Source organism: Drosophila willistoni, assembly GCF_018902025.1.
Source record: "Drosophila willistoni isolate 14030-0811.24 chromosome XR unlocalized genomic scaffold, UCI_dwil_1.1 Seg105, whole genome shotgun sequence".
NCBI classification, from domain to species: Eukaryota; Metazoa; Arthropoda; class Insecta; order Diptera; family Drosophilidae; genus Drosophila; species Drosophila willistoni.
The window spans coordinates 703,361-723,988 of NW_025814054.1; the positions used below are offsets into that span (position 1 = coordinate 703,361).

The 20,628-nt window shown below is 36.1% G+C and overlaps 2 protein-coding genes and 1 long non-coding RNA gene across 8 annotated transcripts; 1 reads left to right on the top strand and 2 right to left on the bottom strand.

Annotated features, from left to right (window-relative positions):
* Window positions 1–285: 285 nt before the first annotated feature.
* LOC6645011 (DEAD-box ATP-dependent RNA helicase 20) lies at window positions 286–7,228 on the bottom strand. The gene is made up of 4 exons (XM_002067701.4): window positions 7,083–7,228; window positions 5,434–6,782; window positions 1,767–1,945; window positions 286–1,694 (listed from the first exon to the last, which is right to left on the bottom strand). Exons 1-4 carry the CDS (start codon window positions 7,088–7,090, stop codon window positions 807–809), a joined length of 2,424 nt encoding a protein of 807 aa, XP_002067737.2. The 5' UTR covers window positions 7,091–7,228; the 3' UTR covers window positions 286–806.
* LOC111518931 lies at window positions 7,225–14,955 on the top strand. 6 transcript variants are annotated; one of them, XR_006954486.1, is made up of 6 exons: window positions 7,231–7,438; window positions 7,497–7,755; window positions 7,892–7,981; window positions 8,048–8,217; window positions 8,273–8,544; window positions 14,738–14,955. It is a non-coding gene; the product is annotated as an uncharacterized LOC111518931 (long non-coding RNA). The 6 variants fall into 6 exon arrangements; XR_006954487.1 differs by lacking the exon at window positions 14,738–14,955 and having other exon boundaries at window positions 7,225–7,438; window positions 8,048–8,213; window positions 8,341–8,688; XR_006954484.1 differs by lacking the exon at window positions 14,738–14,955 and having other exon boundaries at window positions 7,226–7,438; window positions 8,273–8,688.
* On the bottom strand, window positions 11,316–14,047 carry LOC6645012. The gene is made up of 3 exons (XM_023177163.2): window positions 13,260–14,047; window positions 12,551–13,193; window positions 11,316–11,741 (listed from the first exon to the last, which is right to left on the bottom strand). Exons 1-3 carry the CDS (start codon window positions 13,968–13,970, stop codon window positions 11,515–11,517), a joined length of 1,581 nt encoding a protein of 526 aa, XP_023032931.1. The 5' UTR covers window positions 13,971–14,047; the 3' UTR covers window positions 11,316–11,514.
* Window positions 14,956–20,628: the final 5,673 nt, after the last annotated feature.

Consider the following 20,628-nt stretch of genomic DNA (forward strand, 5'->3'; position numbering starts at 1 on the left):
GGGTTGGGCTGTGGATGGTGTGAGTGTAAAGAAGGTATTGAATGGGGGTGAAAGTGGAAACATTGCAAATTGCAAAACAAAAAAAGGAACAAAAAGAAAATGTTTTAAAATTTAACAAAATTGAAAATGTTATATTCGAGAGAATCGTTTGTGAATATACATATATATACACATTATATATATATATATATATATATATATATTTGTGTGAACAAACTGAAAAGGAAATATATAGCGATAGTAGATAGAAAGATGGAAATCAAATACGCTTTGGGAGACTTTGCATTGGAAATGCTTGGAAAAAAGTTTTTGTATTCCTGTGTTCTTGTTTAAATGCCAAAAGCAGCGGCACTCGAATGCCCTAGTAAAACACTTAGTTATAATGTCTTAGAAACTAACGTTATGAGTGGGAGAGGGGAGCGGGGCAATTGACAAGGTAGTGGGTATGTTGAGGGTTAACAAATTCATATTTTGTTGGCCATGTCTTGTATCAAATTGGAAAAGCGTATTTGATTTCAAATTAAACCATATTATATAGCTAAGATATGGGGCGGAGAGATCTACACCAAAAATGAGTGTATGTGTGTGTGAGTGTTGGTATGAGTGTGGGTGTCTGTTCTTTGCTTTGTTTGTTTGTTTGGTGTTTCTGATAGGGGACTTGGATGATAGGGGGTTGGGGGTTGGAGGTTGCCGGACCATTAAGGGGATGTTAAGGAAATCGTACAACAAAGAACCTAGAATTTAGTATCATCTAAAAAATTTGGCTTTTGTTGCAGAACTTCTCGACTTAGTGTTTTAGTGTTGCGTTAGTTTTGATCAGGCAACGGAGGCGGCGGATAGGCAAAGATATCACCAGCTCCATTCGTCATCATATAAGAAGGAGCCACTTGAGTGGGCATGGCCGCATATTGAGCAACTTGCCCATAACCGGCTGCTGCTGCTGCATTGCCATTTAATGATACAGTGGCCATGCCTGTGGACATTGATGAATATTGGCCATAGGGTTGATGCTGCTGCTGCTGGTGCTGTTGGTGTTGTTGTTGCTGTTGGGCCTGCTGCTGTTGAGGTTGCTGTTGCTGGTGTTGCTGCTGGTGGGGCAATGGCGGCGGCGGCATCTGAGCAAAGTTCATATTGTAAGGCGAGAAACGGGAACGCTTCTGATCTGCACCGTAATTGGCAGCGGCAATTGCTGCTGCTGTGTCTGGTGCCACCTGTTGCTGGGGTTTCACTTGGCCGCTTGCCACTGCAGCTGGATTCTGTGATTTGGGCTCAAAGCAGGCTGCATTGGGATTAAACCTAGAGAAGGGCACATTTCCGCCACTGCTGGGTTGCTGCTGGGGCTGGTGTGGATTATGTGGACCCTGTTGGTAGCCATTACGGTAGCCTCCCTGCAGGTTAGGTGGCGACGACCTCTGCTTCTGATCATAGCGTGTGGGTGGTGTACCAGCTACTCCTCCACCTCCTCCTCCTACGCCATTGTATCCACCGATGCGGCCATTAATATTATGATTGCTATTGTTGTTTCGATAATTGTTGACGCCATTTGAATTGTTGTTATAGCCTCCGCCCATTTGCTGATTTCGTCCTTGATAACCACCATTGCCGCCACTGCGATAGCCGCCCATTCCACCACCATTGCGCTTCTGATAGCCTCCACCACTCATCGCCATGTTCATCAGCTTGGGATTGATGGTCTATTAAATGGAGTGATAAAGAAAAAGATTGTTAAATAGAAATTATTCGAAAAATTCGCACTTTTTTGTTACCTGATTTGCCTCACGCAGAACCTGAATCAGATCATTGGCCTTGTTTGCATTGGAGTGGGTGAATAAGGTATAGGCCGTCCCTGTGTTATTCGAACGTCCTGTCCGTCCAATGCGATGCACATAATCCTCCGAGTTCGAAGGATAATCATAGTTGATAACAAACTTGACATCGTCAACATCTGTGTTTATTGTTTGATTCGATTTGTATGATCGTAATTCGTATAATTCGATTCGATTCGATACGATATATATAATTTGAAAATTGAAGAAGTTTGATAAAAATGTTAACACAAAAAATATATCTTTCAGTCGAATTAAACGGAAGAAACAATCTTTCTCAAATATGTACTTCAAAAATAAAAAAGTAAAAAAAAAAAAAAACAAAAGTTTAAAAACTATTTAACGAAAACATTAATTTATGTGTTTTTGTATGTGTTTGTGTTGATGTTGGAGTGTATGCATATTTTTCTATGTACGTGTGAGTTTGTGTGTGTCGATTTGTGGGATAAAACTTAAAAATACTTTAAATGGATTCTTTTCTCGTTTTTTTTTTAATCATATTTTGTGTTTGGTTGTTTGTTGTTATATTTTTCGGTTTTTTTTTTGTTTTTTGGTTTTTTTTTTTTGGATTTACTTGATTTTTATCTTATGTTTTGTACTTTGAACAAAAATTTCGCCATCAATACTATTTTAGCGTATATTAATAACTATACATCTTTTTTTTTGCTATTTTTTTCTTTCTTTTCTCTTTTGTTGTTTCATTGTTTTTTTTGTTTTTGTATCATCATCAATTTCAGATATATGTTTTTTTTATACTGCAGAAATGTGGACCTCGACCTTTTCATTATCAATACACAAATTTTCACATAGATTTTTTTAAAAAATCTTTTTTTTTTAAGCTTAATGCATACAAGAGAGACGGCTTGATTAAAATTATAAGTATAAATTTAAATATTAAATGTATAATTAATGAAAAATATATTGTATATATATATATATATAATAGGGTATCGGAAAAGAATGCTTATGATAAACAGATAGAGATATATTATATAGTTCAGATGCTTGGGTTATATATATTCGGGAGTTGTGTGTGAGTTGGGATAGGGTGTTAAGGGGGTTGCAGGATTTCATAAGAGACAAGACGAAGAGATAGAGAGACAAGGAAAACTATGTGTGTAAAGTAAGTCTTTGGATTTAGCCTAGTACTTACCCTGGCTATAGTTGATCTATATGTTTATATATATATATATATGAGAAACGAACGATTTAATTAATTTTTAAATGAATAGTCAAACTCTTACGCAGAAATAGCGAAAAGATTGATGCTGGGTGTGTGCCTACTTTGATCCACGGCTGTTGTTACACTTAATCCTGTCCATCGAGTTCTGCTATGAGGAAGAGAGAGATGGGTGGCCCGCGAAATGCTAGAAACTTATAAAATTTCAACCCTCAACTTGTATATTTAGCTTATTTTTCTTTTTTTTTTTTTGTTTTTTCTTATTTTTTTGTGTATATAACTTTTGGTTTGTCTTAACTTTTAACTTTTTGTTTTGTGAAAAATCGAAGTCCATTTCATAAAGTGCTGATGATATTTTTGTTCACACACAAATTTTTAGGTTTCTTTTTTTTTGTCTTTTCTTAGTATTAATAGTAAAGGAGCGACATAATATTTAAGTTAGAATAGATTTTTGTTTTAATCTTTTGTTTCCCTTTTTATTCGATTGTTGTGAAATGCATAATAAAAAGTTACGAAACATTGAGCATCAGTCAAAAAATAGTTTGGGCCGCAAAATGTAAAAAACAAAAATAAAAAAAAATTGTTTTAAATAATATACCGGACATCGGAACACCGAAGTTTGTATACCCTTGCTGGCGGGAATCTAAAAATGGATTTTTTTATGTAATTTGATGGGAACGAAAAGACGACTTTTGAAATGCTTATCAACTATACACAAAAATGTATATAGGTAAAATTAATATTTCCTGCAAGGATATTTATATCAATATTTACACATACATATATGAGATATATATATATGTGTGTGTATAAGAAGTGCATAACCATATACTAATTACATTTATTTTTCAAGATATTCATTTTGCTAGGCCATTCGACGACTCCTTGACTGAGTTGCAAATTCTAATCAATGTGATTTTGTCACTTTTTTTTTTTTTAAAATGTTCCTTTCTTTACTTTTTTTTTTTCTTGTTTGACGAGACACAACTAAAGACTATGATTGAGAGAATAGAGCAATTAGGAAGAGCAACAACAACAAAACTAAAAATACATAATGTAATATTTATACAGATACAGAATACAAAAAAATAAAATCAACTTCAATATAACCAGCAATGCATGGAGAACACAAATACATTCCCCTCATTATTATTAAGCCCACACACCATTATGTTTTAAATTTTTCTTTAAATTCTTTTAGTTTGTAAATGTTATTATTCTTTTTTTTTCTTAGTGGTTAAGGAAATGGGATTTAGAAAATTGTAAGCAAAAAGAGAAACACAAAGTGAAAGGAAGTAAAAAAAAACAAAAAAAAAAATATATATATATGATAGGAAGTGGGGAGGATGGTGGTGGTTGGTGGGGAAGTAGGTAGTAAGGTGGAGGAGGGCAAAGAAAGCATTAAAGGGATGCCAAACGGTTATCAAAAAAATATGCATGTCTGACAAAACGAATAATCCCATGTGTTTTTGTCCAACGTAGGGTCCGGATCAGTGCGATTTGGTCGCGACTTTCAATTAAGTGATGCATATGTTCTAAACTCTATATAATTTCAATTTATAATCGGAGTAAGGCTGAAGAAAGACTAGCTGGAATAACGACCAATCTTTATATAAACAAAACATCTTTACTAGAAGTCCTAATTTCATCCAAAGAGGTTAACAATTCTCTCTGCATTTCCACTATCTTGATTACTAAACCTAAACCTTTCTCTCTCTGTCCGAGAGCGAAAAAGTTGTAATTTTTCTCTTTTGGTTAAGTGGCTCCAATTCAATCGACTTAAGCTAATCCTAAGGAACTACTGAGCTCTGTCTGTTTTTTTTCTGAATCCATTATAAATTTCCAATTAGTAACATTTTCTTTAAACCGATTTGCATCCCTAGTAAGAAAAAACGTATAACATTAAGCAGGGAAGGATCTTTTCAAATGATTTAGTTTTTGTTGTTAACGTTTTTTTGTTTTTTTTTTTTCGTTTTTTTTGTTTTTAAAAAAGAGCTGGAAGAGATCGACTTTAACAAGGGAACTCAACCTGCAAAAAGTGGCAAAATATATGCAAGTTTAAGAAGAAGTAGAAGTAGTAATTAAGGAAAAGGAGGATTGTTAAAGAGGAAGTGTAATGAGTGTCGGTGTTGGACCGATTCATCGCTGATCGCTTAGAAAACGAAATCGAATCGAAAGCGACAATTGCGACGAATCATATAAGTAATGATGGAAAAATGCCGTAGTTGGTATTTTTCCTTTTTATTTTTTGGATTGGTTTGTTTTTAATTCTGGGGGATTAGAGATTTGATTCGATCCACGCACAGAGGCACATGGGCAATTGCTTGGTTATGCCGAGAGAGTTAGATGTATGTAAAGAACAACAACAATAATAGCAAACAACGGAGTATTCTATAATCCTCCTGCTGCAGTGATGGGATTACTTACCCAAGCCGCGGGCAGCCACATCTGTGGCGACTAATATCGAGTGTCGGCCATTCCGGAAGCTGGATAATACGAAATCACGTTCCTGCTGCGATTTGTCGCCGTGAATGGCACAGGCCCGCCAACCCTGTCGCGAAATATTGCGGGTAATCTCATCGACACGCTTCTTGGTTTCCACAAAAATAATGGTTTTAGTCTCACTCTCTGCTGAGATGTCGGTCAGCAAATTGATGAGCTTCACTATCTTCTCGGACTCATCGCAGACATCGACAATCTGACGTATATTGTGATTGGCACTCAGCGAGAGAGATCCAATATTAACCTGAATGTAATTATTAAGAAATTCCTCGGCCAATTGGCGCACCTCCTTCGGCCAGGTGGCTGACCACATCAGAACCTGCCGATCCGGTCGTATTTGCTGCATTATCTTACGAATTTGAGGCTCAAAGCCCATGTCAAGCATTCGATCGGCCTCGTCAAGGACAAGATAGGTGCACCGCTTCAGCGATGTGGTTCCACGCTCCAGGAAATCAATCAAGCGACCTGGAGTAGCAATTACAATCTCTACGCCGCGTTCCAGATCTCGAGCCTGCTGCCCCTTTGGAGCGCCACCAAATATGCAAGTGTTGCGCACTTGTGTATTGCTGCCAAACTCACTGGCCACCTGCTGGATCTGTTGGGCCAACTCACGGGTGGGCGCCAATACTAGAGCAATGGGCCCATCGCCGCGCTCCAGACGAGGCTGATTGTTTATGTGCACCACAGCGGGTAGAATGTAGGCCAGAGTTTTGCCCGAACCAGTCTGAGCAACGCCCACCAAATCACGGCCACTAAGAGCAATGGGCCAACCCTGAGCTTGTATGGCCGTGGGCTTGGCGAATCCCTGTTTGCGCACCTCGTTCATCACATAATCGGGGAAGCCTCCCTCTTCGAATGCAATGCTGGGCGTCGGAACCTCTATGCCCTTGATGGTGATCTCATTGCTACTTAGATAGCTGTCCGTTTCTCCCTGGGTGCGAGCCAGCACCGTATCGCAGGGCTTATAGAAATTCTTGCGGAATGGCGTCAAGTTGACCTCGGACCACACAATCTTTGGCAAGTAGGAGCCATGCATTGAAGGCGGACGATTTTGATTGTCACGATTGGCTGACATGGTCCCGGGGCCACCAGGGCGCCGAGGACCACCGCCATTCATCGGCCCGCTGCCGCCACCACTGCCATTAAATCCCGGATAGGGAGCTGACCGATTTCGTTGAAACATGGCTCCGCCACCTCCAGGCGGACCCATGCGTTGAGTGGGCATGCCAGCACCAATGCCACCGCCTCCGTACGCGTTCATTTGTCCGTTATACCTGAAATGACCGTAACCATTAACAATGTTTCTTGTTTGTGCCATAAGCTAGAAATTTTGAGCAAAAAAAAGCAGATCCAAATTGAAAATTTTTTGTCTCGGTCAACGGAATCTGAATGCTTTTTATATAATTTTCGTATCTAATGTGAATTTTGTTGTTGTCTGTTTTTTCTTTTCTTTTTTTCTGCCATTTTGAATTCTATTGATTTTCACACAAATCTCTCGCCCATGCAAATTACCGATTAGCGGAACTTATTCGTGGTGCTGGAGAATGATTGAGATATTGGTTAATGTTACTTACATATTCATTTTCCTAGCTGTTTGTTAATAAGCTCACAATTCAATGCCTAATTTTTTTTTAATGAATATTCCTGTATATTTGTAATACTTTTTCCACTGAACAATTTTCCTACGTAGTCAGTTTCCCTAGAGATGGTCAAAGTAAAAGAGACGAAAAGCAGTGAACTTATTGCAAAAAACAACTATTCGTTAATCGACTAGTCGTCATCGACATAATTATCGATAAGTCTCTCTATCGAATAAAACAAACATATTCATCGGAATTTTTTGTCAGCTCTATCAAATGAGAATGTTTACATTTTTAAAAATCGAACGTAACTCTAATCTCAAACTAGTACATATATTTTAAATATAACGGTTCGTATCGATGTTGTGTGTTCTGTAACGATTAATTAAAATAATTTAATTATTGCAGACAAGCCAAATTTTGTGTAGCAAAATGGAGACTCATGAGTACATCGTTGGGGCAAAACCTGTTTTGTTATTTTCATTTTATCATTGAGACTTCGCGCCATTAGACAGGACACAAGAAATCCTTTGACCTATTATCTTCACAATGGCAATGCCAGAAATAGCCGTGCAAGCTAACGATGTTTCAACTATATGACAACCATCATAAACTTGAATTTTTAAGATGATTTGGATCAAAAAAGAGTTTTAGCTTGACCGAATTGGTAAGCATTTTTTTTTTTACAATTAATTGATTTGTGCATCACTTCCATTTTATTAAATTCTTGCATACTTATTTTGCACAAATTCAGCTTTATCTTTTATATAATTAAAATAATAAGTGAACCATGATTTTTGTAGGCTTGAATCTAGGACATACCTTAAGGCCCACCACCTTTATCTAGTAGTAGAACTGTTCATACTTTGTAATTAATTACTTAGCATAAATAGGTAATAAATAAAATAAATGTATGTACACATAAGAGTGGCGAATTCATTCAATTGTTGCCATTTCAGTCACATTCATCTCTCTTCCCTCTCGATTTTATTGTTGATTTCATTCTATCTCTGTCTTTTCTGTGATGCTGAATAGTTTGACAAGTTGCGCTGAAGCCAAATGGTTAAGTTGTTTATTTCTGATGTGTTTTATGATGATGTTTATTTCTGTAATGTTTACTGTAATGTAGGTAAGTTAAACAAGAGAAAAACTACTTTGAATTGATTTAATGCCTTTTCCATCAGGTAACTGTGCGACAGGTGCTGGCATATTTCTCATATAGAAATGTTCTCTGCTTTATAATCTGCAACAGACGAAAAACCCTTTGGCCTTATCCTGGGTGCCTTATAAGAGTCATTGTTTGACATTCCGTTTCGTTTGAGGTCGAAATTCAATGGCTGACATGCAATCTACACATTGGATATATTCATAGAAAGTGATCAGGAGTAATAAGTGTATCGGACGTCCTCGGATGGTATAGAAAGCCAAGGAGCCGGGCTAATTTGGCAATGCCGAAGTTAGTATACACGTAAAAGTTTGATTTTGTTACTTTCCTCTGTCTACAGACGTCAAATTGGATAAACGCTTTATCTAAGAAGCCTATATGATATAAATACATAGACAAACGGTCTTAATAAATATCCCCTTTTTTTAAATTTCACCTTTATTGCACAATTGGTCAGAAACCGTACGAGAGATTTTTTCAACCAGAATATCGTACAATTTGTTTTTTATGTCATCAAGAAGGACATTCAAATTCATATTCTGCCTGTTTAAGCGCTATCCAGTTCATTTTGCCAAGTTTGTCCTTAAGTCAAGATCTGCATTTACTTTTAAGAATTTCTTTAATTTGGAACCTTTACTTTCAAGAAACTTCTAACTGTATTGTAGATGGATAAAAGAGTGAATTTCAGTTTCTTCAGGTGAAATTACTTTAACATGACTAATGATGCTCTTTCAACATTGCAGTAGCTTCATTAATACCACTTATTTGATTTGTCTCTAGTATTCCTCTCTAACTTTTCACAATTCGTATACTGTGGTGGGCACTCATGACGACACTAATTTATACCAAAGTACTTTTTTCCTTAAACTAGGTAAGAAAGTGATTTGAATTTCCCGCCGAATGATATATTTTTCATTTAAATCGGCTCAAAATTAGATAATTAAGTTACTTAGTAGCCGAGAAAATCAAAACTAAAGTCCGAGAATTGAACATGTCATAAATTTCTGACCACCATTGTACATATATGCCAAATAAAGTTGAATCGCCAGCTGTTCAACATTTCATTAATACAAATACTATTGAGTAGTAAGAAATAGTTCTTCATTACTATTTAAACATTCTCATGAACAATCCACGAGTGTCTCATAGTCTCCTGGGGTGGTCCATCTGTTCCATCTTGGGAGCTAATTTAAGCCACAGTGCTAAAATGTTGCATGGAAGCTTCAATATTGTTCGACTTTGTGTGTCTGACATTTATCCAATCGAAAGTGAAGATTTAGATCAATAACTTTATTAGTTTAATACACTTAATAATGGCGAGTCGAATTTGATCAAGTTTGATCGAGTAAATCGTATATCTTCCCGTAGATCAACTAAAACATTCGAATTACATGCTATTTGAGCCACACTATTACAGTTTAAGATTGTTGATCATTGTGAGACGTTGATGAAATGTAAAATATTTAGTTTAAAAATGTTTGAAGATGAAGCACATGCAAAATAAGAAATACAAAATTATACCCAACAGATCGTTCACTGAATTGAAAGTCAGAAATTTTAATGAACTTGTAAAATATATTGTAAAAAAGAGCGTGAGAAAAAAAGTTATGCCTATGTTTTTCAACTATTGGATCCCGAAATAATCTTCATTCATCTCTAGGAATAAGCTGATTGCTTCAAAATAAATGTACGTTGATATATTAAAAATGTTTTGTTGTTTAACACCTGCAAAATTGTAATTTTTTATTATTTTCACCTACATGAGGATAGTTTTCTTAAGAATTAGGTGAATGGTAAAAATTCAAGTATATGAGGTTTCAACTAAAAACTGATACACCAAATTGAAAAAAAAATGTAACGAAAAATTTTGGATAACAATATATTTTTCTTCTTAAGCTAATTAATAAAAATCACAAAATTTGATCTAAATATAGAAAACATAACTAGAAAAGGCTTTCATTCATTGACACATTTTAGTTGTTTGATCCACAAGTTATTTGTTAAAATTATAAAACAAAAATAGATTTGCATATACAAGAAAATTGAATACAATTGGGCATTGGGCAAAACTAGATTAAAAATTGGATAGATTTAAATGACCAGAGTTTATAAAATGTATTTTAGAAAATTATGTACATATATTTATTGATGCGTTTTGTTTTTTTGTTTGTTTGTTAATCTGTTTATTTAACTTATTTTGCTTTGAATGTTTTAGTTGGTTTCGATTTTCTTAATTAAATTTATATTTCGCACAATTGCAACAGAAGTATTAAACAGCTAATAAAATGCATAATTCTCTTAACAATTTCGTGTTTAATTAATGCTAATCTGATTGTTATTGTTTAAATTTGTTTACGCGCTTTCGTATATAGGAGTTTCATTTGATTTTTTGGTATTTTTCATGTTTTTTTGTTTTTTTTTTTTTGTTTTTTGTAATTAAAGCCAACAGAGTTTTAAAGTTGTAACATATTTTGCTATATAAATTCCATCTTTTTTATCATATCGTTTTAAAATTAGGTAAAATTAAACAATTTGTATTTGTATTTGTTTCGTGTTCATTAATTAGTTATGGCCGGGCCCAAATACGATTTTGCACTATTTTCATAATATTTTTGTTTTGTTTTTTTGTTTTTGGTGATTAATTTGTTTAGTTTGTAGTTTCTATTTGTGATAAATGCCTAAGTTTAGTTAATTTGTTGTTTGATTTTATTTGATTTCATTATTATTTATGTATGTTGAGTCCAGCTACAAAACGTTGCATAAAGTTGTATAAAAGTTTTATTTATTTGACTAGCAATTTAAAAAAAAAAAAAACATTCAATCGATCGGTTGATAGTTTTATTTAACCTACGTACATACATACATACATATATATATAACAAACTTCTTCTATATAGTTTTTGTTAGAATTGGCTGCTATAAAATCACTGTCAGCACTTGGTAGCTTGGTATGTCCTCATTTTCTTTTTTTTTTTTGCAGTTGTAAAAGTTTTTGTTTTGTGAGGTCTTAACCCATTTGTTTGTTTCTATAACCATAAGACTAATTTATTAATCATTTACTATATATATATATATATCTATATAGTTATATGTAATTCATAAGCGCTAATATTCGTTTATGCAACAAGTCTATGTGGGATCGTTCTGATCTTCATTTTCATCGTCGTTTGCCTCGTACTCCTCATCCGCCTCTTCCTCATCGTCATCCTCATCCTCATCTTCATCATCGTCGTCCTCATCCTCCCCCCCATCATCCTCGGATCAATCGAATATGCAAACGAACACACGCAGACAATTCATGCCAGCCTTTTCCCAGCAACCCTCCTCTGTGGGTCGACCCTCGTGGGCCAATCTCATCTTCTTTGGATAGTTCTTTGGGCTACTCCGATCACTGAGATGCACTGGCATGCGGGCATATTCAGCTCGTGGCTGTCGGAACTTATCCAGCAGCTCTGTTTGCTGATCTGTCAGATTTTTCAGCTTTTTGCCTGCAATGAGAAAAGAGAAATTTACATAAATACAAAGTGAACTTCAGAAATGCCACAGTTTTTAATCCAAACTGTGGCCGCTAACCGATATAAAATACTGTCAATAACGTTCTATTTTGTATCAAATTGGGGGCGTATACAAAAGTTCAAGAAATAAATCTGTCTGTAGGATTTGGTAAAGGTTTACAAAGATGATTTAGAACCTCGCTCAGGAAAGATATTAAAACCTTCTTTGGGTTTCAACGATTTCAAAAGTAACTTTGCGTCTCAAAAATTATAGAGAAATATTTAAGGGTATTTATCGCCCCAGGCCCAATCTGCCGGAACCGTTTAAATCTTTGAAATTTTTTTCACTTCTTACATACTAATTCATAATATTGTTAAAGAAATCCATTGCGACTTGAATGACGTGTAAAATCCTGTTTTTGTATCACAAACTTTTAGTTTTTGCTTTCCATCGAGTTTAGATTTTGTAAATTTTTATGTTCGATATGGAATCTATAGCTTATTGCTTTATAGGTTTATGGAATATATTAATTTGATATAGTAAATGACGAACAATTTGATCGGTTTGGATTAGGAATATCCCGATTTGATATGGTAAAAGCATATTAACCAAAAAGACAAATATGAAAGGCAGTTGTCGTTCTCATCAAGATTAATTTATAATGTAGGTTAAGAATAAGTAAGTGCTAACTATATATGTAGATATCTGTTATGGTTTTCTGATCTTTGATATAGTTATCTATGACTTAGATAGATAATACCAATCAGTCCCATTAATCGAGTTCAAATAAAATCCAACTTACCCTCTAGTGCATCGCTGACCAGTGAAGTCTCCAGGGGCGGGAGCAGTTCGATTCTCTCGCAACAACGTCGGAACTCGGCGGAGCTCATGCGCAAGTATCTGGGTGTCAGACATAAGGGTCCCAGAACAGTGCGACGATTTTCTGGAGTGGCATCGAGATTCTTGCGGGCGCACTCGGCCAGACTCCACGTGGCCAGGCATTCGAAGAGGGTGAGCTCGGAGCGTAGTTGCAGCGTTTCGCGTTTCACTAGAGTCTCCAGCTCCTCGAAACGGAGATCAGCGATTTCACGCATCGAAAGCAAGAGTTCAGCATGCATGTCAATCAATTGGAGGGTGTTGTGGAGTAGAGCCACGCCATAGTCCTCGGTGGTAAAGGGATTCGGATTCGGTATGAGATTTTTTTGAGCTCCATCGCCATCGGCCCCATTTTCATGTGCAGTGGAGTTCTGGGCGGCCGCCGCCTGTTTGGCCTTGGCCTTGGAGGCCTGCTTGCGAGCCAACTGCAATCCTGTCTCTTGGGTGGTGATTACCGTCTGATGCTGGTTGGTCAGAGCGATGCCCTGGTAGAACCATAGAGCCTTAAATATGTCCAGGGCTGTGGCACTCGAGATGCTGAGATCAAGTTCGCGGATGCAGTAGATGATCTGTGGAGCCCATTGGAATATCGTTTAGCCATGGATTTGATGACAGAATAAAGAGGCAACACTTACCAGGTCGGGTACATTGAAACGATCGGCTAGTTCTAAGATTTTCAACAGATGCTTGTGATCCCGATAGGGTATGAAATGTTTTTCCATGTATCGCACAATTAACTCAAAGTCATTCTTATCCACATTGAGTATCTGAAAATGGTTGTCGCTCTTTCGTCCGCTATTCGGTCCGGCGTGTATTAGCTTGGCCAATTCCACGCTGCGCTCCAGCACCGATTTTCTTTCGCATCGGATCATGTAGCGGTCGTCACCATTGACGACAATAAAATCGATGTAAGGATTCACAATAATCGGAACTCCCGTGTAGATATTCGTTTGGCCACGGGCATATGGCGGTGGCATCACCAGATGCGCTGCCGGGGCACTCGGAGCACTGGGAGCACTTTGTATGGCATCGACATGATGGCCATCGGGGCCAAGACCAAAGGGTAGAACCATTTTACCCGACTCTTCCTTCGATTCGCTGTCACTGGTGGTGGTATTGTTGTTGTTGCAGTCGCTTCTAGACTGGGCCTCAGCCTTCTCCTTCTCACGCCGCCGCAGAGCCTTATGGACCAAGGCGCCCACTATAGGAAACTTTGTTGAGCGCTCCTGCCTGGTCAGCTGCTGCTCCAAGCGACTGCACCAGCGGACTTGTTTATCTTCTTGCTTTTTATTGCCAGAGCGCGGCTCTATTGCACCGGAGAACTGTTGGTGGGAATTGTCAGACATTGATTATTAAATTTTGATATTCTGGTTTCTATATACATATATGTTTAGATATCAAACTGAAATGAATATATTGATAAAGATTTCAAATACTTGAGCAAAACTTTCCAAATAACATTTTGCTCAAAAACATAAAGCACAACTGATTGGAAGAAAATGTGTCGAAAACAGAGAAAGATACTTTCCAACCCCTTAAAGTATATATATTCCTGATCAGCATGAGAAGGCGATAGACAAAGCAATATCCGTCCGTCTATGCGTATCGACTTTATATTGCAAACTTAATCGGGGTATTCTTGGTTGGGAACAATTTATTTCGTTTTCTTTTTTCTTTAGCTTAAATTATTCTTTTTGGAGTGTTGAGAATATTTTCCCAAAAGGGATATTTCGAATTCTAAATACTTTTATGATGTTTTTTGTGGGACAATTTTCACCTCATGTAAAGCAAACTTGAAAATTAATAGGTGAAACCAACTTTTTTTTTAACTGGCGGCAAGGATACAGCTCGTAATTCTGAGCCGATTTTAATGAAACAAAATGCAATCGACGCAGAATATCCATAATTTTAGTCTCGACGTTAATCTGAATTTTAGGATTTTGTCCATTATTTTATTTTTAATATTTAAGAAGAAATAAATGGGCTAAGAACAGACTTTAATTTTTGTACGGCCGCATTTTTGCAAAAAAAAAAATTTCAAAATTCTGATTGAGATCGGGACTGAATTTATCTTTTATTCTAAATCTAACGCCGGCTTAAATTATAATTTCAGACGATCCTGCGTAGAGTTATCCTTGATGCCAGCAGGATACTTTTTTGAAGGCCGACGACTTTTTGAACAGCCCTCGTACCAAAAGTATAACTCTTCCCTTTCTTTTGGGTTGAAACTTGGTATTAAGCTACTTATTACCTAGGTGAAATGAAGCATGAAAATCACGAAAAACAGGTGAAGGACTTGAAGTATCTTTATGCAATAATAAAAGGTGACAGTTTTTACTGTGAAACATCATGTCCCCAAATTTCAATAAGATCGAATATCTAGAACACAAGTTAGTGCCAAATTTATATTGTATACTTTTATTATAAATCGCCCCTGCCCTAACGTTGCCCACACCGCATTCATTACTCGAAATTCCTTAATTAAATTGTTTTTGTTTAAAGTTTCGATGAGTTTGGTTATTTTCTTCTATTTATATTCTTTCATAATTTGTTTAAACTATTATTACGCTTGTCCAAAGAGGTCAATCTTTAATTCTTTTCATTGCTTTCTTACAAAGTAGACTTGAAATAAAACTCAAAAAATACTTGAGTATTTTTTTAGATTTTTTAAAATTTCATTTGTAATTAGAAGCTGAAGTAAACATTTATTGGTTTTAGCCAATTAAATGTAAGACTAATGGCAAAACGGAACTGTCGAGTGTTCAATACAAATTTGTGTTGTGTTTCTATGGCGTTTGCTTTCGTATTCCTGGACACTTGAGAAAAGTAGAAGGAGGAGCAAAGGTCGTGCTAGAGTTCTCAAGTACTTGTCCCCGACACTTTGAGAGTTGAGAACTATTTCAATTCGATTGATCTTGACATTGTGTATTTTTTTATTTGAGTTGTAAGAAATTCTCCAAAGTTATTTTACGATATATTATGTTATTGATCATGAGTAAAATAAATCGTGTTATTCTTTTGGGATTCACAAGTGCTATCTGCCGGCTATTTATTACGGCCGCAGAGTGTCCCGTTTCTGAATCATTCAGAACCGGCTATTTGAAATATTATTATTACACCACAGTGAGAAATGAACAATTATTGCGACCCATAAACAATCAGGGAACTGTAGTACTTTCCCCTTTCGAGCCTAATGATCGATTTCGATTTAGATTCCATCGGATTCTTATCGGCACGGCTTTATCAATTCAATTGGCCAGTACTTCACCTAAATCGTTTAATGATTCTGCACGCGACAATAAAACTATATACCATTGACGGAATCTACATTAGTTAATAGGTGTTTGCCGAATTTTTGTTCCTTTTTTGTTTTTTGTTTTTTTTTGGATTGGCGTTTGTTAGGGGTCAATCGTTTGATTGCTACCAACTGGTAACTGGTAACTGGCAAATCGGTTGCAATTCATCATCGACAGCCCATAAATCATACACTTCTCCGCAAAGGCGTAATGGGCGAATGGTTTTTCAGATATAGATACAGATACACCCAAAACCGAGCGCGTGATATGACCATAAAAAAACACAAAACTGAAAATAGCAAAAGATAGTGACAGAAAGAGAGGGGGAGAGAGAGAGAGAAAGAGAGCAACGGGCTGCGGTCAGTCAAATTTGGTTGTCAAATTGTCTCAGTAGTAAAGCTTCTTGACTATTTGTTAAAGACCCATATATATCATATGGTCATTTCTATTGGCCAGCAATAAAAACGATTGCTTTTAATGCACTGAGATTCTTATCGTCGTCCAACGAATAAAAGTAAAGACTTGATGAAATTTTTAGAATTTATGAAACGGATTCATAGATAACACAAACCAATCCAAAGCGATTATGACAATTTCGCGAAAGAACTAACTAATTACTATAAATTCTTATCTAGAATTATTTAATATACATTCTCTCGCCTCATAGAGCTTATTTGCATTTCCAATATTAAAGAGAAAAGTATGTATATTAGAGATTTCCCATTAAAACCATATTCTTAATAATAATCCTAGATTGTATTGATAAAAAGTGGCAACGAAGCCGACAGATAAAGTCACCCATGTTTATCTAATGATATCGAACTGGCAAACCTTTTTCTTGGCCCCCCCCTTTCAGCACTCCCCACTTGTCATTTTTGTTGTCCATGAAAAGCGATCCATTCATTTTTTGCTATCATTTCGATTTGCCATTTGCCACAATTTCTGTTTTCAGTTATTGCCCTTAAGAACAAAGTAAATAGTATAAATTATGAAAGAAATAAAATACAAACGACAACAACAAGGGGGGAAAAAAATAAGAATAAAATTTGCTATTATTAAATAAATATGAAAAATGAAAAAAGAAAAGAAATAAATGGCAAATGTTTACACAGTTGTAGGGAAGAGAACTGAACCGAACTGCGGCTTGAGTCTCTGTCCAAGGCGTCGACTGTTATCAACCTCCAACTCCCGGGCAGGCCGGAGGAGAAACCGCAACATTTCATATTATACATAGTATATTTAAATATTTACAATGGCGACAACCATGACGATGATTTGTGATAGTGCAATTAAGAAATTATCGTATGCAAATAAATTTATGATGTTGAGGTTTTGTTGTTATCACCATCATCATCATCTGCCCACTGCCCACTGGAACACACTCAGTATGTGTACACACATTTTATTATTATTTTTTTTTTTTTTTGGGGTTTTATGTAGAACACAGGCGTTAAATTAACACTTGGTCATGATCAGATGATGATGATGATCCGATGATCAGACAGCAATCTTGATGATGGGGGTGTGAGGGTACTAGAGTAGGAAGTCTGTCTGTCATAGGTTCTCGCTCTCTCTATGTGTGTGTGTGTGTTGGAGCTTTACAAGTGTTTTATCACTCTATATCAATTGATTTCATTATCATTCACTTCTTACATTTGATTTCTTGTGTTTGCTTTCCGTTATCGCCTTTAAAATTACGGTCTTATGCCATCAATCAATCAAATGCGATTTATTTTCGTTTGCCCTTAGACTTTAGATATGTTGTTGGCCCTGGCATTTGTTTAATTTGTCTATAAGTATATTTATAAGTTTTTCGAAACTATTTTCGACTCGCGTAAATATAAATCATTTGATTTTTTTTCGCACGTATCTATATATTTCCTTTAACTAGGAGCAGCGAACCGTACAACACGAGTTTAGAACCTCAACTGTTACTTAGCGTCGTTGTCGTCTGCTTCGATGACGACGATGACTCGTAGTCGGAGTCATAGGCGGCGGCGGCGCCGCGGTAGCGATGGCTGTGGGGAACTGGTGGGAGGAAGTGATGGTGTTGGTGGTGGCAATGCTTCTTAGTTGGGGTTGCCGCTCTAATTGTGGCGAGGGGTTCACGCGAATCATATACATTTATGATACATCCAAGATCCATAAATAGTTATCATTTCTATATGATAAGAGTAACAAGTATGTATACGCATATAGTAGATCTTGATCAAGGGTGCGGGGCGGTCAGTGGTCGACCCCTCCTCAATATGCAGTTTGCAGAACTTGAGAAGGACAATTTAAAATTCATAAAAATTCATTGGACAAAGTTCTAACATCCGGTTGCCCGCATTTATTACACAGTTTTGGCGAACAACATCAATTTGGATATCATAATACCCTTTCTTAGTACTAATAACCATCTCGATGGCGTCCTTGGCCTTATGTGTTTTTTGCCAGTAAATTGGTTTGACAAATGATAGATGGGTAAATCTTTGGAATATCTAATCGGACAGTCAATGGGTAAATGGATGGAAGGGGTGAAAGGGGGAGAACTTTTAGCCAGGAATCAGTGACAACTCAATTACTTCTTAATTGGCAGATGATGAAGAAGTACAAAACCAGTAAAATGAAAAATCTCCATTGTTAAAAAGGGAGCAGCAGCAGCAGCGTCTGAAAGATTTATCTATTGGATTTTCTAATTATCAACATGATTATTGTCGTCTTTCTTTTTGTGTGTGCTTGGGTGGGTGATTGTGGGTGTGGGTGTGGGCGTGGGTGTTGGTTGTGCGTGTGATATTTAACAACTGTAATTATGACAGTTTGCCGAGTTCATTTTCTTCTTTGTGTGTGTACATACATACATACATATATGCACGAACAATTTATTTTATTGATAAGTAATGTCAATATTTATTAAAAAAGAATAGTCAACAGTACGAAAATTGTAAACCTATGGCATCGAAATGTAAATGAAAGAATGATGATAATAATACCTATATGTATGTAATACCGAAAAGTTTAAGAAGTGTGCTACGAATAGTTTGAGAATTGAGTGATGAAGGTGGTGAGGGTGGGTGGGAGGCGCCGGATGAAGATATTTATCAGTGGTCAAGGTCATGGCAAAGCTGCATTCGCTTGGCTTTGCCTATCTCTGTCGCTCTCACATTGTATCCCTGTGAGTTTCTGTCTTTCTGTTTGCCTTTGCGTCAGTCATTCTGTGATGTGTGTTTTTGTATTTATGCACCAGGCGAGGGTTAATCGACTAGTTAGCAGCACATATAACACAGATTGTACTGGGAACATAAACTTTATTTGCTGTTTGCCCAGATTCTAGATTTTTACATTAACAACCTTATTCTAAACTTAAACTATACAATAATAAATAACAATAACTCAAAAACTAATCCAGTTTCTGTGCTCTTAACGATGAGATGAATGGAATTAATCAAGTCGTATAGCCTTTTTGTTTACTAGTCCGATTATTGTATTAGAGTTAAGGTTTAGGACCACAATTATGCAAAATTTAAAGTGCAAAATCTCAGTGAAAAAGAGAGATATTCGAGTAAACCAAAAAGGATTTAGAAAAACATGTCATACTTTTCACTAATTTATTAAAAAAAACTCTCTCTTTTATGCTATATCAATCTGAATATTTGAGTTTTAGAATTAAACACTGAATATACAAATGGATCGTTAAAAAGATATGCTCGAAAAAATATTGCAAAATTTTCAGCTAAAGTTTTAAAGAATAGTGTCAGGGATAATTAGTTTTCATTCAATCGCAATTTTTACCATATGCCAGTCCTTACGACCAATTTGTACGATAGTAAACACAGTTCTGGGCTATACCAAGTCTCGATACAAATACGAACCGATACGCATTCCCATAGCAAATCAAATACATATATGCATGTCCATTAGTACCGGATTAAGACAGCGCGGAGCGTGCCTCAATTCATTTCGGATCCCATAAAGTATATACTTATATTCCTAATCAGCATCGCCAAGTTTATCTTGCCATGTTCATCCATTTCTCAGTATTATCAGTATTATCTATATCTCAGAGACTACACAAACTAGAGCCAACAAATTTGGTGGACTCTACATAGTTTATCTAAAATTTATTGTTTTTAAGTTTCGCCCCAGTATTTCGCACCCAATATTTAAATTATCATAATCAAACTTGGTACATCAATTTTAAATTTTAAAATCTTTTAAAAAAACAAATTTTAAGAAAATCAGACTGGAAATAGCCCATTCCCATAATCGCGGAGTTGGATATTGCCCGGTCGCGGCACAAAAGAGTAAGCGAGACGACCTTTTCATGCTACAAAGCATTTTAAAAGATATTTTAGTGCATATATTTAGTCTTATATAGCTGATATACATATTTGTTTCACTTTTTTCGAGAGATATTAAAGTCGGTGCGCCGATTCACTTCATTTTTATCTCGTTTAGTTAGTTTGTTAACAAACATGAAGAAGTATTTGCACATTTGGAAAACTGTCGTATAAACTTATGTATGTTTTCTCGAAAATCGAATCATATTCTCAAACAATAAATGTGGAAGAAACTTAACTTTCCTGATATGAAATGTAGGACTTTAATAAATTGTGTCTACTCTTAGTAAACGGAACTGCTATTAACAACTCATAAGGAGACCAATTCGTAGTAACTAAAATATCTCGGGCTATGTATGTATTTTCTAACCTCAATACATACATAC

Coding starts and splice junctions, on each gene's coding strand:
- LOC6645012 (XM_023177163.2), bottom strand. CDS start 13,970: ATGTCTGACAATTCCCACCAACAGTTCTCCGGTGCAATAGAGCCGCGC. Junction 13,194..13,259: donor GTTTCAATGTACCCGACCTG/GTAAGTGTTGCC, acceptor TGGGCTCCACAG/ATCATCTACTGCATCCGCGA. Junction 11,742..12,550: donor GGTCAGCGATGCACTAGAGG/GTAAGTTGGATT, acceptor TTCTCATTGCAG/GCAAAAAGCTGAAAAATCTG.
- LOC6645011 (XM_002067701.4), bottom strand. Junction 1,946..5,433: donor TGTGGCTGCCCGCGGCTTGG/GTAAGTAATCCC, acceptor CAATAAACACAG/ATGTTGACGATGTCAAGTTT. Junction 1,695..1,766: donor TTCTGCGTGAGGCAAATCAG/GTAACAAAAAAG, acceptor TCCATTTAATAG/ACCATCAATCCCAAGCTGAT.